Below are 24490 nucleotides of genomic sequence, written 5' to 3'. Positions count from 1 at the left end.
TGTGGTCTTTGTCATTTGTCTCTGTGGAATGTAAATGTTGATCCAAAACTGCAGCTATCACGTCTAAGTGCAAGTTTCTCCTAAATGAAATGACGAGCATAGTTGGAGAAATCTCTGATGATAAAATTCTTACCATTTCCAATCATCAGTTGTCTTTTGGAATGTTGTGTTGATGCTAAATTTAAAGTTGCATATCTGTGTCATGTTGACAAGTTGCATTGAAGGATTGATTCCACAGATGTTTGTCCCCCTTTCTGTATCTCCTTGTTTTTTTTATGCTGTAGTGTGTGTTTACCACACCATTGGGATTAATCTCAACGTTATGTTTAGCACGACTCTAAGTATGTTGGTCTGCTTTATGTGTCAGGGACTACAGTGGAGGTGTGATTCCAGCCCATATATGATTTAATCTTGATGAAAAAGGAATTAATTTTCCATTATCACCATTTGCAAATTTGGCAGTATAAAGATTTAATCTTATTTTAATTTCTATGCTCAAACTTACATTTTTGTGCTCGAGTGTGTGTTTGTGGGCGCATGTAGGTCCATGGTAACTGCATCACCTCATTTTTTTTGCTGTTTACCCATTAGTTGGATTGTATCGTGTATTTTTGAATTCACAAGAAGGCTGTGGCAGCCAGGAAGCCATTGTATAAAAATGTAAACCTCAATTGGTGTACTGCGGATTGTGTTCTAAAACAATCAGATCACAGAGAGAAATGGTTTTGTGGGGGAGGGCCAGCAAACAATGCCAAAACAAACAATACTGATAAATTAAAATGGTAGGGAAACATCACATAAGCATCAGGTGAAAAAGAGGGATGTTTTTTAACCACGATAACTGCAGACTATTCAAGTTCACTTAAGACATATTGAATCTTTTTTTTTAAGACACCGCTTGTTGCAGATTTTTACATTACAAACTTTGAATGAATTATGAATATAATCCATACGAATTAGCTGTACATGTAATACTATGGTCGCACTCTAAAAGCATAGAAAATTAAAGACGCAAATATTTATCCATCTACCTTGGTCATATCCCTCAAAAGGGGTGAACAACAGCAAGACAAACACATACAATAACAAAGAAAATATAAAAAGTAGCAAAAACACATTTTTTGGGGGACCATGGCCAACCCAAATGCCTAAACACCCAAACAAGTTAAGCACCTCGGCACCAAAGTTGGTCATGCTTTCGTCCCTCCAGATGAAACGGGACACAAGAAAGCGGCCATGTCACTCGGTTCAGGGTGACACAACACACTCTTCTGTTCAACAGCAGGGCTTGACAGTTTTTACTGGTTTACCCCTGCCGCATCATACAGGTACCCTTCCCATCCCTTAGAACCCATTTAAACATACCACTATTCTTTTACAACACCTCTCCACTCGTTCCTATCACCAACAAAGACACATATGATTATAGATTTTAATCAGAGTCTCAACGACTGCACAGGTTACAAGTACAACATACTGTTATCTTAAACCTACACAAGGGCAAGGAATACAGCATGAGGACAATTTTGAAACCTTCCAGGGAGACCAGGCTGTCTGAGATGTTGCATGGGAACCAACACACAGAACAGAGTCACCATCAAAACTAAACATTAATAAAAATTGAAATAGTGCAGAGGTCTTAACATTGCGACAGTTTTGTGCGACCAAAACATGAGTGTAGTGCCCAACTAGAGCAAAGCATTGGTTCCCTAATGTCCCCAAAATCCGGAAGTGGTTTTGCACTGTATAGTGTTGAGCAACATTTTTTATACCCATATAAACCTTACATGATGTAACCCGTCGTTTTTAGAAATAGTGTGTTCACTCCATGGGGGTTGTGTAATATCCTTTTGCAGTGGGTGCGTTGATTCTTTCAAGTCTCCACTTGTTGTAACAATATTCAGTCGGTATTTTCTCTTGAAATATGATCTGACAAGCACTTATGCCATATTCCAATTTGGTTCCTTTTAATAATCTCAATAATCATTCTAAAAGAGTTTCCAGCCTGGAGTTCTAAAGCAGTTCTACAAAAATACCCATTGAATGATTAAAAAAGCAAGTGCTTTGTACTTAATAAGTCTGTGGAGTCATTGTGGGAAGTCCCACTTGAGCTTGATTTCAAGTTTGTTAGGGTTATATGACGTGCATTTAGACACTGTGAGTCAAACCTCTGTTTCCCTTAAAATTTCCAACAACACCCCAAATCTGTAGCCACCGTTCCATAAAAAATGGAACCACTTCTACTCATAAATGGGCCATTATACTTACCTGCCCCCTGGATTAGACACTTTGCAGCAAAACACAAAACCTTCTTTTGTTCAATTTCTTTGGTTTGGCTGACGTTTTCTTTCTTTAATTGCTGTTCTTGGCGGTTACCCTTTGCTGTTTATGACACTTTTTACGCTTTGTTTTTGCTAGTTTGTGTCCCTGAAAATCTGCATGACGCCAGATATATTTTCATGTATGTTTCAATAAAAGCTTTTACCAAACATAGTGATGTTTTAGATGTTGGAGAGACTGCATCAAAATCTTCTGATTGAGAGTGTGGTCAGCATTGCTAATAACCGCTTCTCTTGTATAATTCATCATCTCCTCTCCTTAATGGGATATAATACAAGCTGCCTTATGGTGCCATCCATACTAATCCTAAAGGTAAAAATCTCATTGAATTTGACCGAACATTAAAAGATTGGTATGACATAAACCGGAAAATGTTTTGTTTAAAACAAAATAGAATATCAATGGATTTCAGATTGTATGTGGAGAGATTCTACTTTATCTAATGGGTGCTATATAGGGCACTAAATACTGTATTTCCCTTTATGATCCTCCAGAGACTCAGTTGTGCTTTGGTTGGCCTGAATGGTACAATAGTCTTTCATTCAGAAAAGGGGTCATTTGGGTCACTGTTGTCATCTGTTAAATGGTCAACACTATATCATAAGTGACAATTCCCTAAAGCAAGTAATAACAGTCCAAGCAGATGGCCTGTTTTTTTTATGATTCATCCAACTGGATTAGACCTCAGAAGGTATTTTACCATAATTTAAATATTTTTTTTAATTATCACACACAAGGCGAGAGACTGTTTAGAGCACACAAAATAATGAAAAAAAAATAACCTCGTGAATTTGTACGAGGTAGCCTCATCTGGGTTGTTGAATTATGATTCAAATTCCAATTGGCTTAATGTTTTCCAAATTGACTCCTCTTTTCACTTGAGGAAAGAACAGCTGGTGCCACTAAAAACTTCTTTTAATACCTTTATGGTGAGCTATGTTACTGTTACTCATCTCATCATCTCATCTCATCAGCTACACCGCTTATCCTCAGTAGGGTCGCGGGGGTGCTGGAGCCCATCCCAGCAATCATCGGGCAGTGGACAGGGGACACCCTGAACTGGTTGCCAGCCAATCGCAGGGCACACGGGGACAGACAACTCACTCGCTCATTCACACCTAGGGACAATTTGGACCAGCCAATTCACCTGAAATGCATGTGTTTGGAATGTGGGAGGAAACCGGAGTGCCCGGAGGAAACCCACGCAAGCACGGGGAGAACATACAAACTCCGCACAGGAAGTCTGGAGCTGGATTTGAACCCACGCAGGAGGTTCCCAAGACATGAACTGTGCCGAACATGCGCTAACCACTGCGCCGCCGTGCTGCCCTGTTACAGTTACACATATGACAATTTATAAAGTTATGGTAGAAGGCAAATTTTTGTACTGTTATAACATCTCTGGACTAGTTTTTGACTACAATGTTCTTGTGCTGTGGTCAAGGTTTTTGAGGGAGATAGTTAAAAGGTTGAAACAAGGGAAATGGCCTACAAGATTCAAGTGTCTGTAAAAGGAATTGAGCTCATATAGCGATAGGATAGAGGTGAGCTGTTTCCTAATATGGGCATTGAATCTGCCACATTTACACACATGCACTATTAAGTACCACACAGCAGTAGGAATTCAAATTTACTTATGAAACAGGCAGAAAAGTCTCTTGTTGGCTAAGAGCTATTCAGGTTTACCTCAGTGCTCCATAAACAATGCCAGTAAGAGTATGAGTCAGCATCCAAACATGCTGAGAGTTTAGTGGTGAAGGAGGGGACGTTCTAGCTGACCATACGATTCCATTCACACTAATATAGTAAGAGGAACTAAGAATCGTATGAAGAGAGTGAGCCTTTGTTTGTGTACATTGAATTTTTTTTTTTTATATGACAGAACGCAATGGCCAGTATTCTGGCATAAGATACTAAAACAACGGTGGCATGAAAAATGGGAGGAGATGGATGTAATTTCTACAGTGGAACCCCGGTGAGCAGCGTACGGGTGTAGATCGCTCTTTTCGTGACCAACTGTTATTGCGTGCGGACGTGCTTCGTTTTGCTTTCGCTTTTAATATAGGTGTACGAAGTGTTTTAGCCCCTAATTATGCCTCAGAACAAAGTCAGTGCAAGCAGCAAAGTTGCTACAGGTGAAAAAAGAAAAGTAGTCCGTACAACTATTGCATTTAAGAAAGAAATAATAGCAAAATATGAAGGAGGTGTGCGAGTGTCTGATCTTGCTAGGGAATACAGCATGGCTTCTGCTGACCACCACAAAGGTAAGAGATCCTATTCATAATTCTTTTCTTTATCCTTTTTTTTATTTTTACACGTTCATGTTAGCGTAATCTTTCGTACGGAAGATTACTATAACGCGAACGTACAATTAGCCTGGGTTAGCTTTATGTTTACGTTGAACATTCAAGGTAAACATTCAGGGTGTTGGAACGGAGCCCCCTTTCCAATGAACCGCTCACCACTTGTTGTGGAGACCCGGGTGCTAAATGACTCGTAAACGACCTGATTTTTTTATTTTTACACGTTCATGTTAGCGTAATCTTTCGTACGGAAGATTACGACAACGCGGACGTACGATTAGCCAGGGTTAGCTTTATGTTTACGTCAAACATTCAAGGTAAACATTCAGGGTGTTGGAACGGATTCAAACGATTTACATTATTTTTAATGGGAAAAATGATTTCGGTGATCGAACAAATCGGTTTTCAAACAAGGTTCTGGAACGGATTATGGTCGAGAACCGAGGTTCCACTGTATATGGGACGGGTATGCCACATCTAAGATTTAGCTATTCATAGAATCACCATTTGACCTGATAAATGATTTCTTAAGGTTTGATGGCTAAGATGCCGTTTTCTGAATTGATTATATTCCTTTCTACCCTGGACACTTTTTGCCCCGTCCTGCATCATTTGTTAATTTAGGTTTTAGAGACTAACATGTATATATTTTAGGGGCTATGTCTTTCAAGTGTTTTTTAATAGATATATCCTAGGTAATGTGATGAATGCCAACTAAGTTGTTGCTGTAACTGTCCAGATTGCTTACATTCCAAGTTTTTTTTTCTTTCTTGCCTTACTCTAGACTTTTCTTGCTAAGAAAGCAGGAGAGGAGCCGAGAATGCACTGTTTTTCTATGAGTACTGATATCGGAAACTATGCGTGTACTTTAAAAAAAAAATCTAATCCTTATTTTTGCTTTATCTCAGCCCAATATCCAAACGGCCATATTATGATCTCTATTTAAACACTTAAGACATTGTTTATTTTAGAACTCTGCATACTGTTACTAGACATTGACAGTAAACATTAGCATGTTAATTGTGTGTGCCTTCTAATATTGGACTTGTATCATAGTCATCGAATGTGATGTTTTGTCTCTACACACCGACATTCTCATTTTTAATCAAGATATTGTAATCGATTTTAGGAGCGTGCAGTAAAATTTTTGCTTTGGTTAAACAGGGAAGAGGGTACATATATTCTTCCCACATTTTCCCCTTTTAAACCTATACTTCCTCTTCTCACTTCTAGGTTATAAGGAATTTGTCGTGTAAAATTCAAACCTTTGTGGTAGAGAAGATTCATCATCAGAATTGAGGTCTCAATGTGTCTATACCGTCTGAATTGTACGTGATCCATTACTTTTTAAAGTAAATTTTGTTTAAAGTCTCCGATTATGTTAGGTGAATGTCCTGCATGTGCATTAACCTTTGTCTTTAGGTATTACAGGTTAGTGCTGTTTAGCTGATGTATGAACTGCCATGTTGCATTGAACTAAGAGGCACATCTTGTTAAATTGTTTGATTTGGGAAGAGTGAGTGGGAGGAGACTGAGCAAGAGGGCCTGACTGAGCTTGCCAGCGCTGTGGCAAAGAGCTGCAATATACTCCCATATACAGACATTTCCAAGAAGGCCGGTTTCCTGTTAACTCCTACCTCGCAAATGGATCCTCCAAAGGATAAATAAAACCAGTATAGACTGCCCGCTATTTTTTTTTAACTGTATTCAAATATGTGTGTTTGTTAGCAGACTGTGGGGCCTCGTAATAGAGAACCCTCGTGCAGGGTAAAATAGCATATACATTCCTGATTCTTTGTTTATAGAACAACATTTTGTTAGCCTAAACTTTTGAAAAAAAAACGTTTTGAAGTTTCCATTTCTATTGAGCATTTGAAAATACTATAGCATACGACCCCTGCAAATTGATCATAATTTTTTTAGCTAGCTGATTCACTTGACAATCGTCATGAACTGCTGGAGCACGGGGTTTTCAAAAGTCAGTCTCTGTATAGGTGTACTTTATTGGTTTTGCAAAATTTGAGTTTCACACAAACTTCAGAATGCCACCACACGGTTGGCTTGAAGAAAATAAATGCAAGTCACTGATGAACTTTTGCCCATATATGTATTCAATCAACAAATCAACGGTGATCTTTAATTCACTGCAGCCTTCATTTTTAAATGTATAAGGTTACAGCCGCAGTTTCAAAAATTGGTTGATTCGTACTGTATGTTAGTAGCTAGGCTTTTGAATTGTGTTGGTGTTTAAAGATACTACTTTCTGTGCTATTAAAAGGAATGTCATCGGTTGGTGTGTTTTAGTAAATTCCACAATAGAACAGGTTTGGAGCATTCAAGTTGCATATTTCTGGTGAAGAAAATATTGGGATTGGTTGATCACACTTAAAAATCAATGCATCTGTAGTGTATATTGACTTGGAGTGTGTTTAAACTTAATTACAAGCTTTTTGCAAAATGAGGTAAAAAGTTGTTTAATAAAGACTAATAGGAATTGCTATTGAGCTTTAATAATGTGGCTCATCATGACTAGGTTGCTTAGCGTATTTATGTTAAAACAAACCTTTTATTTGACATAATTCTGAGCTTGCTAGCGATCATATAACCATCCCCTTCTATGAAAAACTCCACTCAAAGTATACAGAGTCAGTCAGTGGTTATCTGTCAGCTTTGTGCATTCTGTAGTGTTAACAAGTCTGAAGGTGTGGACGTGAGTTCGTCCAAATGCGTATGTGCCCACCCGCATTTAGAGTCTTTGTCTGTAGTTCTATCAATAATGCAATTGCACACTCTAAGTCTCACTCTTGAGCCATCACTTTATATGCCATTAAAAATGTATCAATTTCCCAGTCCAAAGTGTCCGTCCCCTCCCAGTTCCCAAAAGCCCTTTCCCTTGACCGCACTTCAACAGTGTGCTCTAGAATGATCCCATCAGTAATTACAGCCCTATTTTTTGATGTTTAATCCTCCAGCAAGAATTAATGATTCCCCTGATGGAACTATATTTTCATCTAACATATTTGTATTATCCCTGTACTGAAAAACAGTGTAATGATTAGATCATGTTCATATTGGTTTTCTGTCTTTTACAGACTAATTGTGTAATTACACAATTTAACAGCCACAAATAACATGTCTGTGGGAGATATTATTGATTAATTGGGCCAGAATTGTCCATATATGGATGGCTTGGAAACAGGAAGTGGGTTTTGGCTTAGGTGCCGTGTCATAGCAAGGGAAATGGCAGATTGTTTCATAGAGACAGATGGAGGAAGAGGTGGATTAAGGGGATGGGGGAGAAGAGGTTGAAGGCTGCGTAAAATAAAGAAACTATGTCTTCGTTTTTTCACCAAATCTTTCCCTTCTGTGTTCTGTACTTGTGCATTGTTTGCCTGACGTGTGAGTCAGACTTGTTGATCCATCCATCCATTTTCTGCACCGCTTAGCCTCGCTAGGGTTGCGGGGGTGCCGGCGCCCATCGCAGCTATTTTTAAGCAGTGGGCAGGGGAGACCCTGAACTAGCTGCAAGCCGGGTGCAGTGCCCTTTCACTCCTAGGGACAATTTGAATGAGCCAAGTAACCTGTCAATCATGTTTTTGGAATCCCACACAGACATGGGGTGAACTTGCAAACTCCACACGGGGCGGTCGCGGTGGCTGGAATTAAACCCTGGGCCTCCGCACGGTGGGACTGCACGCGGACCACCCAACCGCCGTGCTGCCCTCAGCCTTGTTTATACAATACCAAAATGTATTTTTGAGTTGGGATAGCAGTTTTAAATACATTTATACCATGTGTCAAAGTCAATTTGAGCATTTTCTGCAAAAGTTCATGATTTTGGCTTTTCGCTGAAGAAAAAAAAAGTTCAAATTGAATCGTTTCTTGTACATGATTCAATTGTTTGTTTGTTTGTACATGATTCAAATTGAATCGTTTCTCCGGCGCCGTCACGAATGGCAGCCACTCCAGCAGCTCCCATGTTATTTTCGATTGTTCTCAGCTCAGGGATGCTGCTGGAAAAGTGAATTTCCCTTCGGGGATGAATAAAGTATCCATCTATCTATCTATCTATCTGTATCTTGTCATTGTAGCCATTTCCTTTTAATCATGCAACTGTTATACTTGCATACACTTATATTTGGTTGGATAAGAATGTTTGATATAGCTATGTTGTGATGGGTAGTATGTGGCAGATGAGAAGTCAGTTACTATTTTCATGAGTTGTCAGACGAGATGAAAAAGAGAAGTGGCGTTTCTATCTAAATAAGTAGGAAAGAGTCAGTGACACAAAATCGAGTATTGCAAAACACTTGTTCAACTAACTTCATTTTCCCATCAGAGATGGAATATAACAAAGATTATTTCTCTATAGCCAATGGGACAAACTGACATATTTGCATGGCTGGCCTGTACCTATGGCTGTCACGATTAGGGATGGTAACTAACGATTACTAAAAAAAAAAAATCTGATTATTTATTTTTTTTTTTTTTCGATTCATCAAAGTATCGGATAAAGAAACTCACACACATTAATTTCTTTATTCAAAGATTACATTTTTGTGGACTAATAGGAAAATAGTGCACAAAACAGAATATTCTAGAATGTTAAACAAAAAGAACAGTGTTTTTCAAATAACAAACAAAAAACATACAAAACACCTGCAATTGTATACTTTTATAAATAAAGTGCAAAAAGCATATTTGTTGTTGAAGGGACAATAAATAAATCTGAACCGTAGGAACATAATTTTCAACTTTAACAAGCAAAAAATGGGCAGCACGGCAGTGCAGTGGTTAGCGCGTGTGCGGCACAGTTCTGAGGTCGTGGGAACCTCCTGCATGGGTTCAAATCCAGCTACCGGCCTTACTGTGCGGAGTTTGTATGTTCTCCCCGTGCTTGTGTGGGTTTCCTTCGGGCACTCCGGTTTCCTCCCACATTCCAAAAACATGCATGTCAGGTTGATTGGCTGTTCCAAATTGTCCCTAGGTGTGACTGAGCGAGTGAGTTGTCTGTCCCCGTGTGCCCTGCGATTGGCTGGCAACCAGTTCAGGGTGTCCCCTGCCCACTGCCCGGAGATGGCTGTGGAGTGCTCCCATTCTTTTGCAGACTTTGGTCGAACTGTTTTCTCTGTGTCTGTCATGTTTCATGAGTTTAATTTACCGTAGCCTTTGAAGATAAGGCCTTAGTTCGCACTCAACCTCGCTCTGTTATGCTCGCCGACTGCATGTAACGTTACCGATTGTGCGACGTGCCGAGTGACGCCTAAATCTCACGACAAAATGCATCGATTAAATTATCAGTAGCCAACCCTTTTAATCGTTGATTTTAGCGATTTGTTCTTGCTGCTCTAGTCGTGATTAGCAATGTCTAGCGAGAATTAATCGTTATCAAATAATCACATTTGATGAATATACTCTCATTTTTTTCCCCTCTGCATTATATACTACTATGATAATATGAGCATTATATTACATATACTGCACACCTTAATGAAGAGCAGTTCATTGATCAAGTAATAATCAATAATTCATTTTGAACTTAAAATTCTGTTCGTTTTACTAAAACAAGTTCAACAATACAGGATTTCTTAGGTTAAAAACCTTTGAGGAACATTGCATCGCTGAGGTAGCAGGTCGTAAGGTATTTGATTCAACTTTTCAGTTATTAAGTGCAAAATTGAACTAAGTGCAAAAAATGAGATGCGTGAATGAGAGAAAAAATGGTACAATCTTGAGAAAAAAAATTGCAGACCACTTCTTCTGTATTTTAGGGCTTTCTGCTGTCACTCGATGAAAACCCAACGTATGTCAAATACAGAAGTGGTGCATGAATTTGAAACTAAAAATTGACTTGACATGATGACCACACACCGGTGTTTTCTTACTGCCCATCAATGTCTATTAATTTCAAACAAAGGGTTCGACAATGGCGGTTGGAGAGAAAATAGACTGTAATTGTGAATGTGAACAATATTCGCAATTAGACTGTCATATTTGCGACAGCCTTACCTATAACATAACTTTGTCGGGGGAATGATTTTCATATATAATCACACCTTATTTGATTTGTCATTGTAGTGAGTCGAGTATCTGCCAGGCTCGGGCCACCGTGATGATCTATGACGATGGCAATAAGAAGTGGCTGCCGGCAGGTGCTGGAACCCAGGCCTTCAGCAGAGTCCAGATCTATCACAACCCGTCCAACAATGCTTTCAGAATTGTGGGACGCAAGATGCAGACAGACCAGCAGGTAAAGCATGTCTTTATTTATGTTTGTAATTAACTGTAAATGACTGTATAGCGCATGTTTGTGAAATATTATTTTCATCTCATCTTTTGCTTTTCACAACTGCCATGTTTATTCGTGCATGAGGTGCAAAAAAAGGATCTCAAAGTTTGTGCGTGTCATACACGAGGTTTTACATTCCCATATTTGAGCAATAATTGATTGTTACAAAAACTTGTAACAACAACTGTCAACGTTTGCACAATATTTTCTGACAGTGACAGTGGAGCGCCAATGCTTAACCACTAGTCGACTAGCCTTATGGATGACATGGGAAAAAGCTTTCATTGAATTCATTTATTGACAACTTAAACTACGAGCATGATATTAAAATAAAACCATGTGTTTGTATAAAGTCGTTAAAATCCGATTCCATGAGCAAAATAATAGGGTGATGATGAGATAAAATCCAATACTTTTTGCAGTGTCGTTTGTAACCCTAGTGGTTAAGATTCAGCACTCACTGCTTCGATCAGGGTTCGATTCTCGATGTGATAATTTCAACACCATGTCTGTGACCTACAATGCAAGTGAAACAATATTTTTGATCCTAATTTTTCCTCATAAATTAAGAGTGCGCTTCATACACAAGTGTGATTTATACACAAGTTTTGTTTTTTTTTTTTCTTCTTATCTTTACAACCTTTGGTGAGCCAGCGTCTTAATAATGTCAAAGAAGTCAATAGAAAACTCTCCTTTCGCTTGAATTGAAAATAACACTAAAGAAAAATGTGGCCACAGAATGTTGAACGTGGCAAATGCCGTAAACTTCACATTCCACTCTGAATAAGGCCTTCCACAGAGCTCTATATTTTTCATTTGGAGATCAGCTCTTTTTTCAATTTCTTCACTTAATTTAGAAAGACTTCAGGATGTATCAGCTTCAGTATTAACTGGTTAAGTTATTACAAGACCATGACTCACGAGATAACATTAGATAAAGGTGGGCCATCAAGTTTCTTTAATAAGGGTTAAGTGAGTTTAGAAGGATCTATTCTCGACTACACTCTCATTCTGCCTGCTGCCTCAGCGTCTCTCAGTTTAAACATTCACCATGCTAAAGTGCTCCCCAGAGAGTTTTAAAGTGGATGATGTTTCCTGTGAGATAGTCAGCCCGTCCAAGCATTTCCTGTGACAATTTTGGGGGTGAAGGGTGCTGATTACCCCATCCGGATTATTATTTTTTTTTCCCTGAAAACGTCAATGGAGGCACAGCATGTGAACAGTAGTGAGGACGCAGATCACTTGAGCGTCTATGTATAATGAATGCCTCCTTCAAGTTCATTTTGCCAACTTTGATACTCTCCTTCCCCTTGTCCTCTGTTGAATTTAGAGGCTGTCAAACCAATTGTGAAATGTCATTGCAGCACATACAGGCAACACTGGAAACCACAGCATTGTTTCCCGTTTCATTCATTAGCTCACGCCACCTACTGGTTGGAATGAAAAAAACCATGATCCATTAAAATAATAAATGAGGATTCATCCATGCACTGTTTTTTTTCTTTTCATGTGCGGTTGGAGCACTTTTGGGTTTTGATGACTGTTTTCTTGTCTTTGTGCAGGTTGTTATAAACTGCCCAATTGTGAGAGGGTTGAAATACAATCAAGCCACACCTAATTTCCATCAATGGCGAGATGCCCGGCAAGTTTGGGGGCTCAACTTTGGCAGCAAGGAGGATGCTGCACTTTTTGCCAATGGCATGACACATGCTCTGGAGGTGCTCAACTCCATGGCAGATGCAGGTGCTGGCTCTGACCACCTCAGGCGTCTTTAAACTGTTTCTCTAATCATTCTGTTAGCTTTTTATGTAATATTGCTATTTTTTTCACAGTTGGCCTTCCCTAGTCTAAACATGGCATTATGATTCATATTGTGTTATTAGAATATGAGTGAAGACGCGATATACATCCATTTTTAATAATCTGTCTATGGGACTTGGTGCCTACTGAAAATTATTTTATAGTTAGCGAGGTCACAACCTCACACATTTGACCCGTTTTCTGAAGCAAAGTTGTGATTCGTCCTTAGTTGAGAGACATCATCTTCACTCCAAGCCAATTTCATTATGGTAGCCTGCTAAGTAACTAAATGGTAGATTTTGCTGCCAAATTATTTTTCTGAAAACACATTAATCATCAGAATCCCACTACTAGACAAGCAGAAAGAAAATATTCATGATTCTTCGGGCGTAGCTTCCACTTTAGGTCTAGACTGGGATGCTAATTTAGCCTGTTGCCGGAAGGCTGTGGTTCTTCTATACATATGTTAGCTACCCTCGTTGTCGGGTTTTTTGGGAAATGGCTCTAAAATACTATAACTTACATTTTAGACCCCCTTAAAAGTTCTTACCAGTTCGTGAAATGTTGGCATTTACTATTCTTTACTTACGCTTCCATTTTCTGGTAACTTTAGTGCGCGGATCTCATAAACTAAATAACGTTACTGTATTTGTTTATTTCTGATTTCCGCTAAATCATCGATGGAAAACATTTATTTCGAGTACCCTTCTTCAGTTGCTTAGGACTTAATAAGTGATATACCATTATACCCTTAAAATCATCAGAGTAGTAAATTGAGCATATCTTTTTTTTTTTTTTCAAATGTGTTTTTTTCCTTCTGTATTTTGGCAGGATATGCAACCCTTCCACGGCCAATGTCGAATGGTCCTTCTCCTGAAGAGATTGAGCAGCAGAGGCGGTAATAGACATTGATATAAAGTATTTTTTTAAAGATTGATTTGTTTGGCCGAGTTCAATGTTTGTTTGCTACTATTGTTCATTACAAAGTCAGATTTTCCTTTATCTCCCAGAAAATGAGGTGAAGCTCTGCTATATAAGTGTTCCGTTCTATAGTGGTCTCAAAAATCTTTTAAGAATTAATTCAATCACCTTTGATGTTTTTGTTTTGGGGGGCTCAATCAGCAGTCAATTTTGCCAACAACGATTTAAAAGTCTTTAAAGTAGTTTTACAATCAAGCATATGAACGGGATTTAATGGCATTAGAATAACACTTCTAAACTCTGACACCCTCTGTAGGTTAAAGGTTAAATAATAAGCAAGGCTGACACAGCTAACATCAGCCCTACCTGCTTGTCGACAAGTTATCTGTTCCTCCAATAGAAGGCATTATGTTGCTATGCACGGACTTGGCATTAACATCTAATCCCATTTAGAGTAAAAGGTATGTGATTGGCCTGCAAGACTGCCTGTCAAACTGGTGTTTGTCCTGCTACTTGCCTCCATGCTGTGGCTTAAGAAATAAAGCGCTGCAATTACAACCTTAAAAATCCACAATAGATTTCCATTGGAGTCAATGTTATTCTGACACCTCGTGTTAGAGCTGACTGGTTTTAACATTGACAAGTGCACAAATTGTATTCGGAACAATGTTTACTAAAAAGTATAAAACATTGGAAGAACTGTGGCCTTAATTGACTCACCCTCATGACTAATGTAATGTAGTTGAATAATATGAAACAATAGTTAAGTTGTAATGAATATGTCACATTCACTATTCTTTTTCGATGGAGCAGAGGTTTTAAATGACAACAGTCATACGTTATACAGCTGTGTAGTGCCAGATGTGGTGAGGACGTATTTGGAGAACTGAAGCAGATGAATTAGGCCACAGTGTCCATCTGTGGAGTTCTTATTAAGAACACAACTTCACTGCGCTTTATTTTAGTCTTCAGTTTGTCTTTACTTTGGTTTCAGTGTGTTGTCATCAGTGTTTTTTTAAATAACATTTTCCTTCAAGTAAGACAATAGCTGTTAGTTGGCTTATAGTTTATTGAATCTCTTTGGGGAATCATAGGATTAATAGTAGTCCGTCTGTTTGGATTATTTCGGATCACATTCACATTTAAGCTTCTTTAACACAGAAGTACCACAGAATTGATGGCGTTGTTGAAGTTCCGGCATGCGTGGAGAACGTTATGCCACTGCAGTGTGCTGTACAAAAACTTATTTATATATGATGTGATAGATCATACACGCGTGTAGGAATAGATTGCCAGCAAATACATTCTCTGAACTTTTAGGCAGTAAAAACAATAAATATTTTATCAATAAGGATGCCTTTGTTTGGATTATGATAGCAACAAAGGGAGTGAGTTTACAAATGCGGATACCAAACAGATTAAGCAAACTACATCGACCTTGGCATTACTCATAGACAAGTCTGGTGCTCAATAATAAACTTTTTAAACTAAGAAAATAGTCCCATGTTGTCATCCATAAGTAAAGGTTGGGATTTGTAAAGCGCTTTGAAAAGGATTTTGTATAGATGAAGCACTATAAAAGCACATTCCATTCACCAATTGGCTTTTTGATCAATATACATCATTTTTTTCCAATGTTAAGGTACAAAATGCTAAAATATTTGAATAAATTAACAGACGTCAAAAAAATAGTGTGAAGAGTTAAGTGTTTTGATTGAGCTATAGTTGTAAACTATAATTTTAACACATTAAGGGAAGTGTGTCAGCAATTTGTAATCACTGATTGTATTTCACTTGACTGCACTCTACATGCTCACAACTGGCATACCTTCTCTATTATGTGGTTTTTTTTTAAGGCCCCAAAGTTCATCAATATTGTAACTATAACTATTTAGTGTTGAGACTTCTTGTGATTAAAGACGATACAAATAAACATGACTTGACTTGTGTTACTAACATTACTGGCATACATAGCAGTGACAAGTTACATATTTGTTTGAAGATTGGAGCAGCAGAGACTGGAACAGCAAGAACGGGAGCGGCAAGAGCGAGAGCGCCAGGAAAGGGAGAAATTGGAGAGAGAAAGACAAGCTTCAGCAGGTAAAAAAGAGATAAAATTGTCAGCAGTATAATCCCAGTCAGTTATTTTTATTTTTCGTTCATGTGTGTGTTAAGATCATCATTGGGTGTAAATTGCTACGGTTGGCGAGAAAATCCAAACGGAAAGCCCCAGTTTGCATGAAATACTAACATACCCCTACCATGTTGCTCAATCGTTTACCATTTGACATTAATATTAGCACCACAAAAAATATGTTGCATGTTAAATTTTTTTTTTTTTTAAACAATTTTATTGACACTTTTAACAGCAATTAAACACATTCACAATTTCATTATATCATGTTCTAACAGTATAAGGGGGATTTTTTAAGGGTTATTGTTCTATCTTCTTTATTCATTATCCGTTATCGGTCAGTTCATAATACGCTACAAAGCCTAGGAGCCGGGACTCTTACTCTCAGCCAAAAGGCCAAGCTAAGGTCCTAGCCTTAAAGCCTTGCTGCGATGAACAATTTTTATCGACATTTTTAACATGCATGTTAAAGTTACAGGTGAAAATGTAACATTGTGCTGCCAATGGGATGTTTTTGAAAGTCTGTGGTCTTGTCAACAGCCCACTTTGCAACAAGGCCTCTACATATTACATCATAAAGGCAAATATTGCCATGCATCATCTATGCAGATGTGTTAAGCCATGAGCTAACAATTAACATGTATTAACTTAATACATAGGGTGTTAGTGAATAAATATATGGAAAGAAGACTTTTCCCTACGGCTCACAAGGTCAATCTGTAACAAAGCATCCCAGCAATCAATTTCCAACCGGCCAGCCCAAATGTACTTAACTTATTGTCTACTATATGTTTGACTTGTCTTAAATACACAACACAGCCTCCAAAAAAACAAGGATTCAAGTATTATTGCACACTGTTAATTTTATGTATCTTTTCAACCTTTTTTCAGTAGTTTTTTCTTAAAAATAAGTGATCGAGATGGACCACTATATTGATATGTGAACAAGAGTAAAACCTATACATATTTGGATTTTGCAGTGTTTTAGGCAAAGGTGACAGCACCCTGGTTTGTAGTATATTTTAAATAAATTGCTATCTGATAGTAGTTAGTAAAATGTTACACACCAAAAATTGTAAAGTGGAAGCCCTGTCAAATGTTTCATTTGTTCAGGGTGTTACTGACATATTAATGACTTAACTGACTTTAACTCCATATTGTTTTTTTTTTTAGCATCTGTTCCACCTGCTCCACCCATGGCCCCTGGAGGCTTTGCTCCTCCACCGGCACCTCCACCGCCGCCTGGGCCTCCTCCAGCCACCAGTGTTCCGCCACCTCCCGGACCTCCCCCCGCACCCTCATCCGGAGGTCCTCCACCTCCCCCACCTCTGCCATCAAATGGAATCATCCAAGGTGGAAGTGCAGCAGGTGGTGGCTTGGCTGCTGCTTTGGCAGGAGCGAAACTTCGCAAATTATCTAAAGTGAGTGTAGAGCACTGAGTACAATGTCGTGAATTCTTTGGGTGTACGTTTATGTATATTTTAGTTGTGACTACTGTAGGGTGTGTTCTTGAAAGAAATGAGCTAGTTGCAGGTACTAGTTACTTCATTTAAACATCAATTATGTTGCCCCCAGTTTACTGACACTCAAAAGTAAAATGATAAGTGATAAAATAGAAGAAAATGTGTACACCAACATGTGGTAGCGGTGAACCCGTCATTTTTCTTGGCTTTTGCAATCTTGAGAGCTTGCAAACTAACGCAGCCGGGACACTCCATATCCATTTAGTCCTTTCACTCACAACTAAATATGTGCATAGAAACTCCCCCCGATTTCAGTATTTTATTTTAGAGTTGTAAATAAGGTTTAGATGTGAAATATATAGGGTAGGGAGAAATCACGCGTCTCGTACTCTGTGCTTAAGTCGGCGCCGCCGTAACGGCATTCAGTTGTATTTTGTAGGTAGATAGAAATACAGCCAACTCACTTAAACATTGTTTCAGTTTTGTATAAACTGGCGTATTGAGGGTTTGGATATAACTTTCTGAGCGAATTTGGAACAGCCGACAATTTCGACAGTTGAGTTACAGAATGTTTCTATAATTTGTGACAGTACTTATAACCGAGAAAAGTAATTGTGCTCCACGAACGCGTTCCTTTGTAACGTGCTACTCCCAATACTGCTCGTGACAGATTTATTTGGGTGTTTTTGTATTCGGCTCCAAATTTGATCTTAGTGGCTACAAAAGCAATTCTTTTCTACTTTCAAACAGTAAAATATCTCACTCATATAGGACCTGAAGATTACAAAATACGGAATATTTTATCAATATGGCATTTGATGGAAATTTTCCATTCCTTTAATTTTAGGTTTCAGAGTGTTAAATAGTCAATGAAATGCACAGTCCATAACCATTTGTATTACAGATGCCTCAAAAAGGCTGACGTTGGCACAGAGTCCCGAACGCTGCCTAGCCATCCCTATTCAGAAGCATTTTTAGAATAGTTTTCCAAAATTGTAAACAACCAAGTACTGTGTTTTCACTTTTTGACTTTCAACCTTTTGAATGGAACAAGCTGATACTCCTTCCTTTTATCGTTCATTTATATTTTCCTCTCGCAACCTGTTGATGGCATCAAAGTGTCTCGAGTTGCAATTTGAGTCCTCAGAGAATGTATTGTACTAAGAATAATCCTATCGTTTTCTACCCACAGCAGGAAGAAGGATCTACTGGAGCTCCAATGGGCAGAGCAGACGCCAGCCGCAGCAGCAATTCGTCTATCGGTGGAGGTGGTGACCTGATGGGTGAAATGAGTGCTATCTTGGCCCGAAGGTAGTTGAAAGCCAAAGCCCCAAAAATTCCTTATTCCAATGTGCTGGAATGTGTTTTATTCCAACTCAGTTAGTTTTTGTTTGGTTCAGTTAAATAGCGTAAACTGAGTTTTAAGTTAAAATTTAATTTTGTTTTTGTTATAGGAGAAAAGCGGCTGACACAGGAGAAAAAGTACCTTTGAAGACAAACGACAATGTATGTGGTTGCTCATTAAACCAAAGACACTAAAGGAGCCCTTGACTCAAAATTAGTCTTTACACAATTGGACATTCTTGCACCATATTCCGCTGCAGAATGACTCACTCTTAACAGGTGTTTGTTTGTTTTTTCGCCACAGGAGGATACTGAGCCTCAAGGTCAAAGTGGTGAGAAACTAAGATTTCTTACACTGTGCTTTCATTTATTTTTGTAATTTTCATTACTCATTTTTGTCACAGAGATCACAAGAAGACCTTGGGAGAAATCGTCATCCACAATTCCCAGGTAATTAATTAGTGGTCCATGTGTTAAATTCCCTGGCAGGCTGTCATTTGCATTCATTCTTGCACAAGCCTTGTGTGTTTGTACTTAATTTACGGTTGTCCTCCATCAGTGCATGCCTAGTCACAAACATGGGAATGCTTTTTGCTACATTCTCCAAGTATGCTGTAATAAGTGAATGTCCACCATTTTCATTCTAAGAGGAGAGTGTATGTTTCACTAACAGGAATAATTCAATCCCCAAGAGCATGGACTCCGCCACCTCATTGTCCCAAAGTTCCAGGTATACATTCTATTCCATCCTCTGTGACCTTCACTCTCTTTGCTTTTTGCTCAAATGGCAACCCTGCTTGTGGCTGATAGAGCACACAAGAATGCGCTTTGTGTTTGCTATGGAACTCCATGGCATGAATTATTGTGTTGTTTTTATAAGACCTTTTTAGGCTTTGCTGCCCCCTTATGGTTATGTTACTAGTTGTGAAGGCGGTTGACATGTTGTGGATTGATTTTACATTTTTGACAAATATGATCATGTATTGGTAGTTCTCAACTATCTACAAATTTTACAAATCTGGTTAAGTTATTTGTGACTGACACATTATGTGTGCAGTCCACCTCTCTTTCAGTCTTCAGTTGATGAGTGTTTTCTTTTTCAACAAAAACACAATTTGTTTGCATTTGTCATTGTACAGGGTGAAGTCTGTAAACAACAGTAACGACACGGTTGGATTAGATGACTCGGATTTAGAAAAAATGAAACAGGTAATGTGATTTGGGAGCATTGTTCCGCCTGCTTCTCCAACCCACCTCGTTGTACTCTCTTTGTCCCTTAAATATATTGAAAGGTTTTGGCTTTTTTTTTTCAAACAGGAAATACTCGAGGAAGTGCGGAAAGAACTTCAAAAAGTTAAGGAGGACATCATCAGAGGTGAGAATTCTAATTTTGATGGAACACTAATATTGAGCATACAAAACTTCTATTAGTAACTGGGTGTATAGTTGGGGATTTAACGCTATTCAACATTATCATCTGTGCCTTTCATTTATTCATTTTCAATGCATTTACTAAGTCATATGAGAATTTTTATAATTTGAATGTTTGATGTCGGCTTGGACGATTATCTAAAGGACCTGTACGGAATTCTGAACTTGTTTTATTCGCTGTTGTCATTTCCCGGCTTGTGTTATCATTGCCGCCTCTGTCAAGTTCCTTATGTTAAGTTTGGCATTTCTTAGACACGCTTGAATTTAACCCCTTATTTTTTTCATCCTTCTTGTTTTGGGTTTGCGTTTGGGCTGTACTTGAAATCAATATTTTCTTATTTTCACAATTTACCTACGCTTTCCACCTTACCCCTTTCCCGCCATTTCTACTCCTTAATGTCCTCCATCCCAAACAGCTTTACTAAAAGATAAAAGCAGATACGCGTGGTTCAAAATAAATCATAAAAGCTCTTTGAACTTAGTTGGGCATTGTTAACACATACTTAAAGGAGAAAATATTCTTTCAACTTTTTAAGGACAGCTCCAGCGACATATGCCACCTTTAAAGGGATTACAAATTACCATTTTTTCCTCTTTCAATTAGGCACAGAGCATACAGTGTTCCTCCCCACAATCTTGCAAATATCTTTTTACGTGCCACGGATCTCGGGAAATTAATTCTTAAAGTAGACAGTTTGGCCTAATATCCTTTCGAGCTGTGACGTCACCGGAAGACAACAAGGAGTCAAAACAATGGTGGGTCCCGTTGAATAACAGACAGCGATTGTAGTAATCAGCAAATGCATAGTGCTCATTTTTGCTCTGAGTAATTTCAACTTTGCTTACCGTGCCGCTGAGGGACTTTTGACTGTTTTGTCCGAGTTGCCTGCTTTGATTATCAAAAGATTTGTCGGGTAAATTTATCTGTTGTCGTGTACAACCTGCGTTCCCTTTTTGCCTCCGCCTTCTTTTTAGGTACAGTATGTGATTGTGACTTTTCCTCTCGTGTTTTTCGACACGTGTGATGCAATTAATATAACGATAATATTGTCCAGATACTGAGGGTTTCCAGGTTAGCCCCGTTAGCAGTTGACTGGCTGGCTAGCCTGCCGTGCTAAATGCTTTTTCCCCGACTTGATTCGTGTGTTGAAGTTATTGGTTTTTTTTGTTTTTTTTGGCTCCTGGTTATCCTGGCTGCTTACTGCATGTTTTTGGTCAGCTGCCGTACCTTCCCGTTTTAGCAGCCGGCTAGCCTGTCGTGCCCGGTTGATTTAGTTCCTACAAGCTCTCTGTGTGTCATTTTTGCTGCTCGCCATTTGTTTTACCAAGGCTTCACCCACCTGTGACACAATGCCTAGGGATTCTCCACAAAACAGAACTTTGCCTAAAAAAACTCAAAGCCTTTTGACTAATAAACATGTAAACCAATATGGTGACTGGCTTGCTAAGGTCCTGGTGTGCTTCACTTGACGTCACACCTCAGGAAGTCAAAGACGAGATCTTCAAAATGCTTTATCTCAGAAAATAATAAGAATATACCAATGATCTATAAATGATATATGGGATGGATGGATATATATTATGCAAAAAAATGAACCGTTTTTAATATATTTTTTGTTTTAGAATTTGGTTATCCCTTTAAAAAAAAAATTCACGTTTTGCATAGTTAAGATCTTTTCTGATATTTCAAGTACAAGTAGGACAAGCATGGAATTCTGAATAGGTGGTTTGTTTTTATTCAGCTTGGAACAAGTAACCGCAACAATACAAAATTAGACAAAGTTCAATTTCATCTTTATTTGGTTATTAGCCCAGCATAAATTATGCATTTGCTGTGAATTGAGCCTGACTAATAAATGCAATCGCCCTGATTGTCGTTCTCTTGTACTTTACAGCCTTTGTTCAGGAGCTGCAAAAGAGAAGCACATAGCTTTGGCGCACGCCTTGTGTAGCAGAGCATTGTGATCATGGAGGCTTGCTGGGACCTTTGCTCCACTGCGCCCTCAATGTAGCCCAGGGATTTCATATTGTCTTTTTTTTCTGTTTACCACAATCAATGCTTTCACGTCACCATGCCAAGGTATTTTCATGTAATTGGTTACCCAGGGAACTTCCTCAGGCCGCCATCCAAACTGTTCAAAGATCACTCACTCGTATGGTGATCCTGTCTCTTCTATGTGCTCTCCGAGTGGGTCCTTGATGCGAATCAGTTCACAGCTGCAGCCACAACACTGATTTGTCATCATTTTTAATCTTCATATCCGGAATCATTCTGCTACTGCGTCTTGACACACGTACTGATAAAGCAGTATTCAGGGATAAGGTATTTGCCACATTTTTACTGTAATAGCCAGACTGTAGAACATTTGGATTTTATTACTCCACTTGTCCCGCTTCCCAAAGCATCAGAAATGGCTAGAAACAGTCTATGATCAGACATCCACTTTTGTTTATTTTTGTTAATGTAACTAAAGACCGCAAACCAGTAATTGGGGAGAGAGCAGAAAACTGAAGTCCCTGACTGCTGTCTTTCCTCTAAAGAGCAGCAACTCCAGGCACAGAACAAAGACTTACTGCTGCAGAAAGATATAAAAAAAAAAACGAGCAAATGGATGCCGATGGACAACCGGAATGCTGTGAACTAGAAAGTGTTGTTTTATGATTTGTGAGTAATGTATTTTCTTCGCATTGCACTTGTTCAGAGTCAAGTGTGAGCACGTGCCACACTGCCTTGACCTCCCCCCCTCACAGGTGAAATGAAATATGTGTTGTTGGCCAGTGTGGTGGACTATACTACTACTGGTTATTTTCAATTCTTAGCTTTATTTTCTACTTTTTTGTTTTTGAAAATATGGCCATAAATAGGTCAATTAATTTGGCCGTGACCACCTGCCTTGAGAATGAATATAAATACGTATATATATATATATATGGATAAATATATATTTGTTTTGAGGGAAAATGTTAGCGCAAATGAACTTTTTTTTCTATTTTAATTAAAATGAATGGTGAATGGGGATTTTTTTTTTTTTTTTTTGTTGATGATCGATTTTCTTATGAGATGCTATTTTGGGTTTGAGGCTTCTTTTTCTAATAGAATCCAGGCTTTTTACACTGAAATAAAAACGGCTTAGAGACACTGGATTAGAAATTCCTTTATAGTCGAATACAGCTGCTTCTTGAAATGCATTTCTCTTGTCTCGAGTTGTCTTTTTTCGCTTTGTGTTTAAGTACATTTATTTAGATCGTGCTTTTGGCAGTGTCTGAAACTCATAACAAAAAGTTACCGGACACCAGGGCAGGCAACTTTTCAGCCATAAAGTTGCCTGCCCCGTTTTTCAGTTTCAAACTAATCGCAAAAAAAACACATTGTTGCAAACTATTAAGGATTGATAATCAGAATATATAGCAGAACAACACTTTAAAATTAAGTTTATTATAAATCTACTTAACTTTCATTGCATGTATATGACATTGCTGCTTTCCATCTGCCATCAATATGTACCTGTATTTACTCATCTTCATTCATGCAATCTTTGCGTTGCGTCTGCTGAACTCTTTTCCACGATGCTTTTAATGTAGGTTTACGTTTTGTAGCGTCAAACATTTTGTTAGCTTCTTTTGAATATTTCTTGGCTTGATTCTAACCACTTATACTTTTTTCTTGTGTTCTCTGTGCGTCTACTTTGGAAAATGATATGCAAATGCACAACGTCATAAGGCTCAGGAAAGTCCAGAAGCACGAAGTTATTCGATGCAGGCTGATTGGCTGCAGAGCATGCATATTCCCAAACCAACCAAAATTTCCAAACCGAACGAAGATTTCGGAATCGGAATAAAGCAAACGTTTGATTTGAATTTTTATTTTTATTTTTTTTTTCCCTTGAAAAAGTTGTCGGCCACCCGGGCGGAGTCGTGTTGTAAGTTGTACACCCGACATAAAAGATGCAGACGCTATTTGACACTGCTTTTGGGAACAGTTAAATTCTGGTTGATTCACATTTAATTTCCCAACGTATCCCCCAAAAAGTATCAAATGACCTTTAAAGAGACAGTATGTTTCTAGTGCCTATTAGTGGTATAAAAATCATTAAAAATATGTAGATTTAAATAAGCAAAAATGCATGACCCACCATATAATTGCATTTTGTAAAATAGTCACAGGTTGAGAAATTAGCATTCATTTTACATAACGGGGGCTATGCCTAGAGGGAGTTGACATAATACATTACCATCTTGTTGCTATGGTCAAACTTTAAACAAAAATCGTTGGCAAAAAATTAACAGTAAAAATGTTTTGGTCACTGATTCGCTGTAGTTTGTATTCTTCCTTGTGCTTTTTAGTACTTGATTTTGGTTGTACTACATCAAGGGCTGTCAACCTTTTTGAACCCGAGTTACTTTTTTTGTTACTGATAATTGCGAAGGGCTACAAGTTTTAAATATTTCTTTGATAGCAACTTGT

The 24490-nt window shown here is 38.4% G+C and overlaps 1 protein-coding gene across 6 annotated transcripts in view; it reads left to right on the top strand.

Annotated features, from left to right (window-relative positions):
* The window catches only part of vaspb (vasodilator stimulated phosphoprotein b), a 28952-nt gene extending 5738 nt beyond the window's left edge, over positions 1 to 23214 (top strand). For 2 of the 6 annotated variants that reach the window (XM_088345967.1, XM_088345971.1), the window contains exons 2-14: positions 10722 to 10893; positions 12495 to 12675; positions 13564 to 13630; positions 15656 to 15753; positions 16961 to 17208; positions 18443 to 18561; positions 18705 to 18756; positions 18899 to 18926; positions 18999 to 19044; positions 19268 to 19324; positions 19734 to 19803; positions 19912 to 19969; positions 21921 to 23214. In XM_088345967.1, coding sequence (XP_088202093.1) covers positions 10722 to 10893; positions 12495 to 12675; positions 13564 to 13630; positions 15656 to 15753; positions 16961 to 17208; positions 18443 to 18561; positions 18705 to 18756; positions 18899 to 18926; positions 18999 to 19044; positions 19268 to 19324; positions 19734 to 19803; positions 19912 to 19969; positions 21921 to 21955 — 1231 coding nt within the window. In that variant the 3' untranslated portion in view covers positions 21956 to 23214. Of the gene's footprint in view, positions 1 to 2960; positions 3032 to 4586; positions 4605 to 6341; positions 6411 to 10721; positions 10894 to 12494; positions 12676 to 13563; positions 13631 to 15655; positions 15754 to 16960; positions 17209 to 18442; positions 18562 to 18704; positions 18757 to 18898; positions 18927 to 18998; positions 19045 to 19267; positions 19325 to 19733; positions 19804 to 19911; positions 19970 to 21920 lie in introns of those variants that run through there. The other 4 variants (XM_088345966.1, XM_088345972.1, XM_088345969.1 and 1 more) reach the window with 4 other exon arrangements.
* The last annotated feature ends 1276 nt before the right edge of the window (positions 23215 to 24490 follow it).

This window comes from Urocampus carinirostris, chromosome 10, assembly GCF_059441175.1.
Source record: "Urocampus carinirostris isolate Australia breed hairy pipefish chromosome 10, RoL_Ucar_1.0, whole genome shotgun sequence".
In the NCBI taxonomy this organism is placed as follows: domain Eukaryota; kingdom Metazoa; phylum Chordata; class Actinopteri; order Syngnathiformes; family Syngnathidae; genus Urocampus; species Urocampus carinirostris.
The sequence above is the reverse complement of the archived record's forward strand: the minus strand, read 5'-3'. Positions and strand labels throughout refer to the sequence as shown.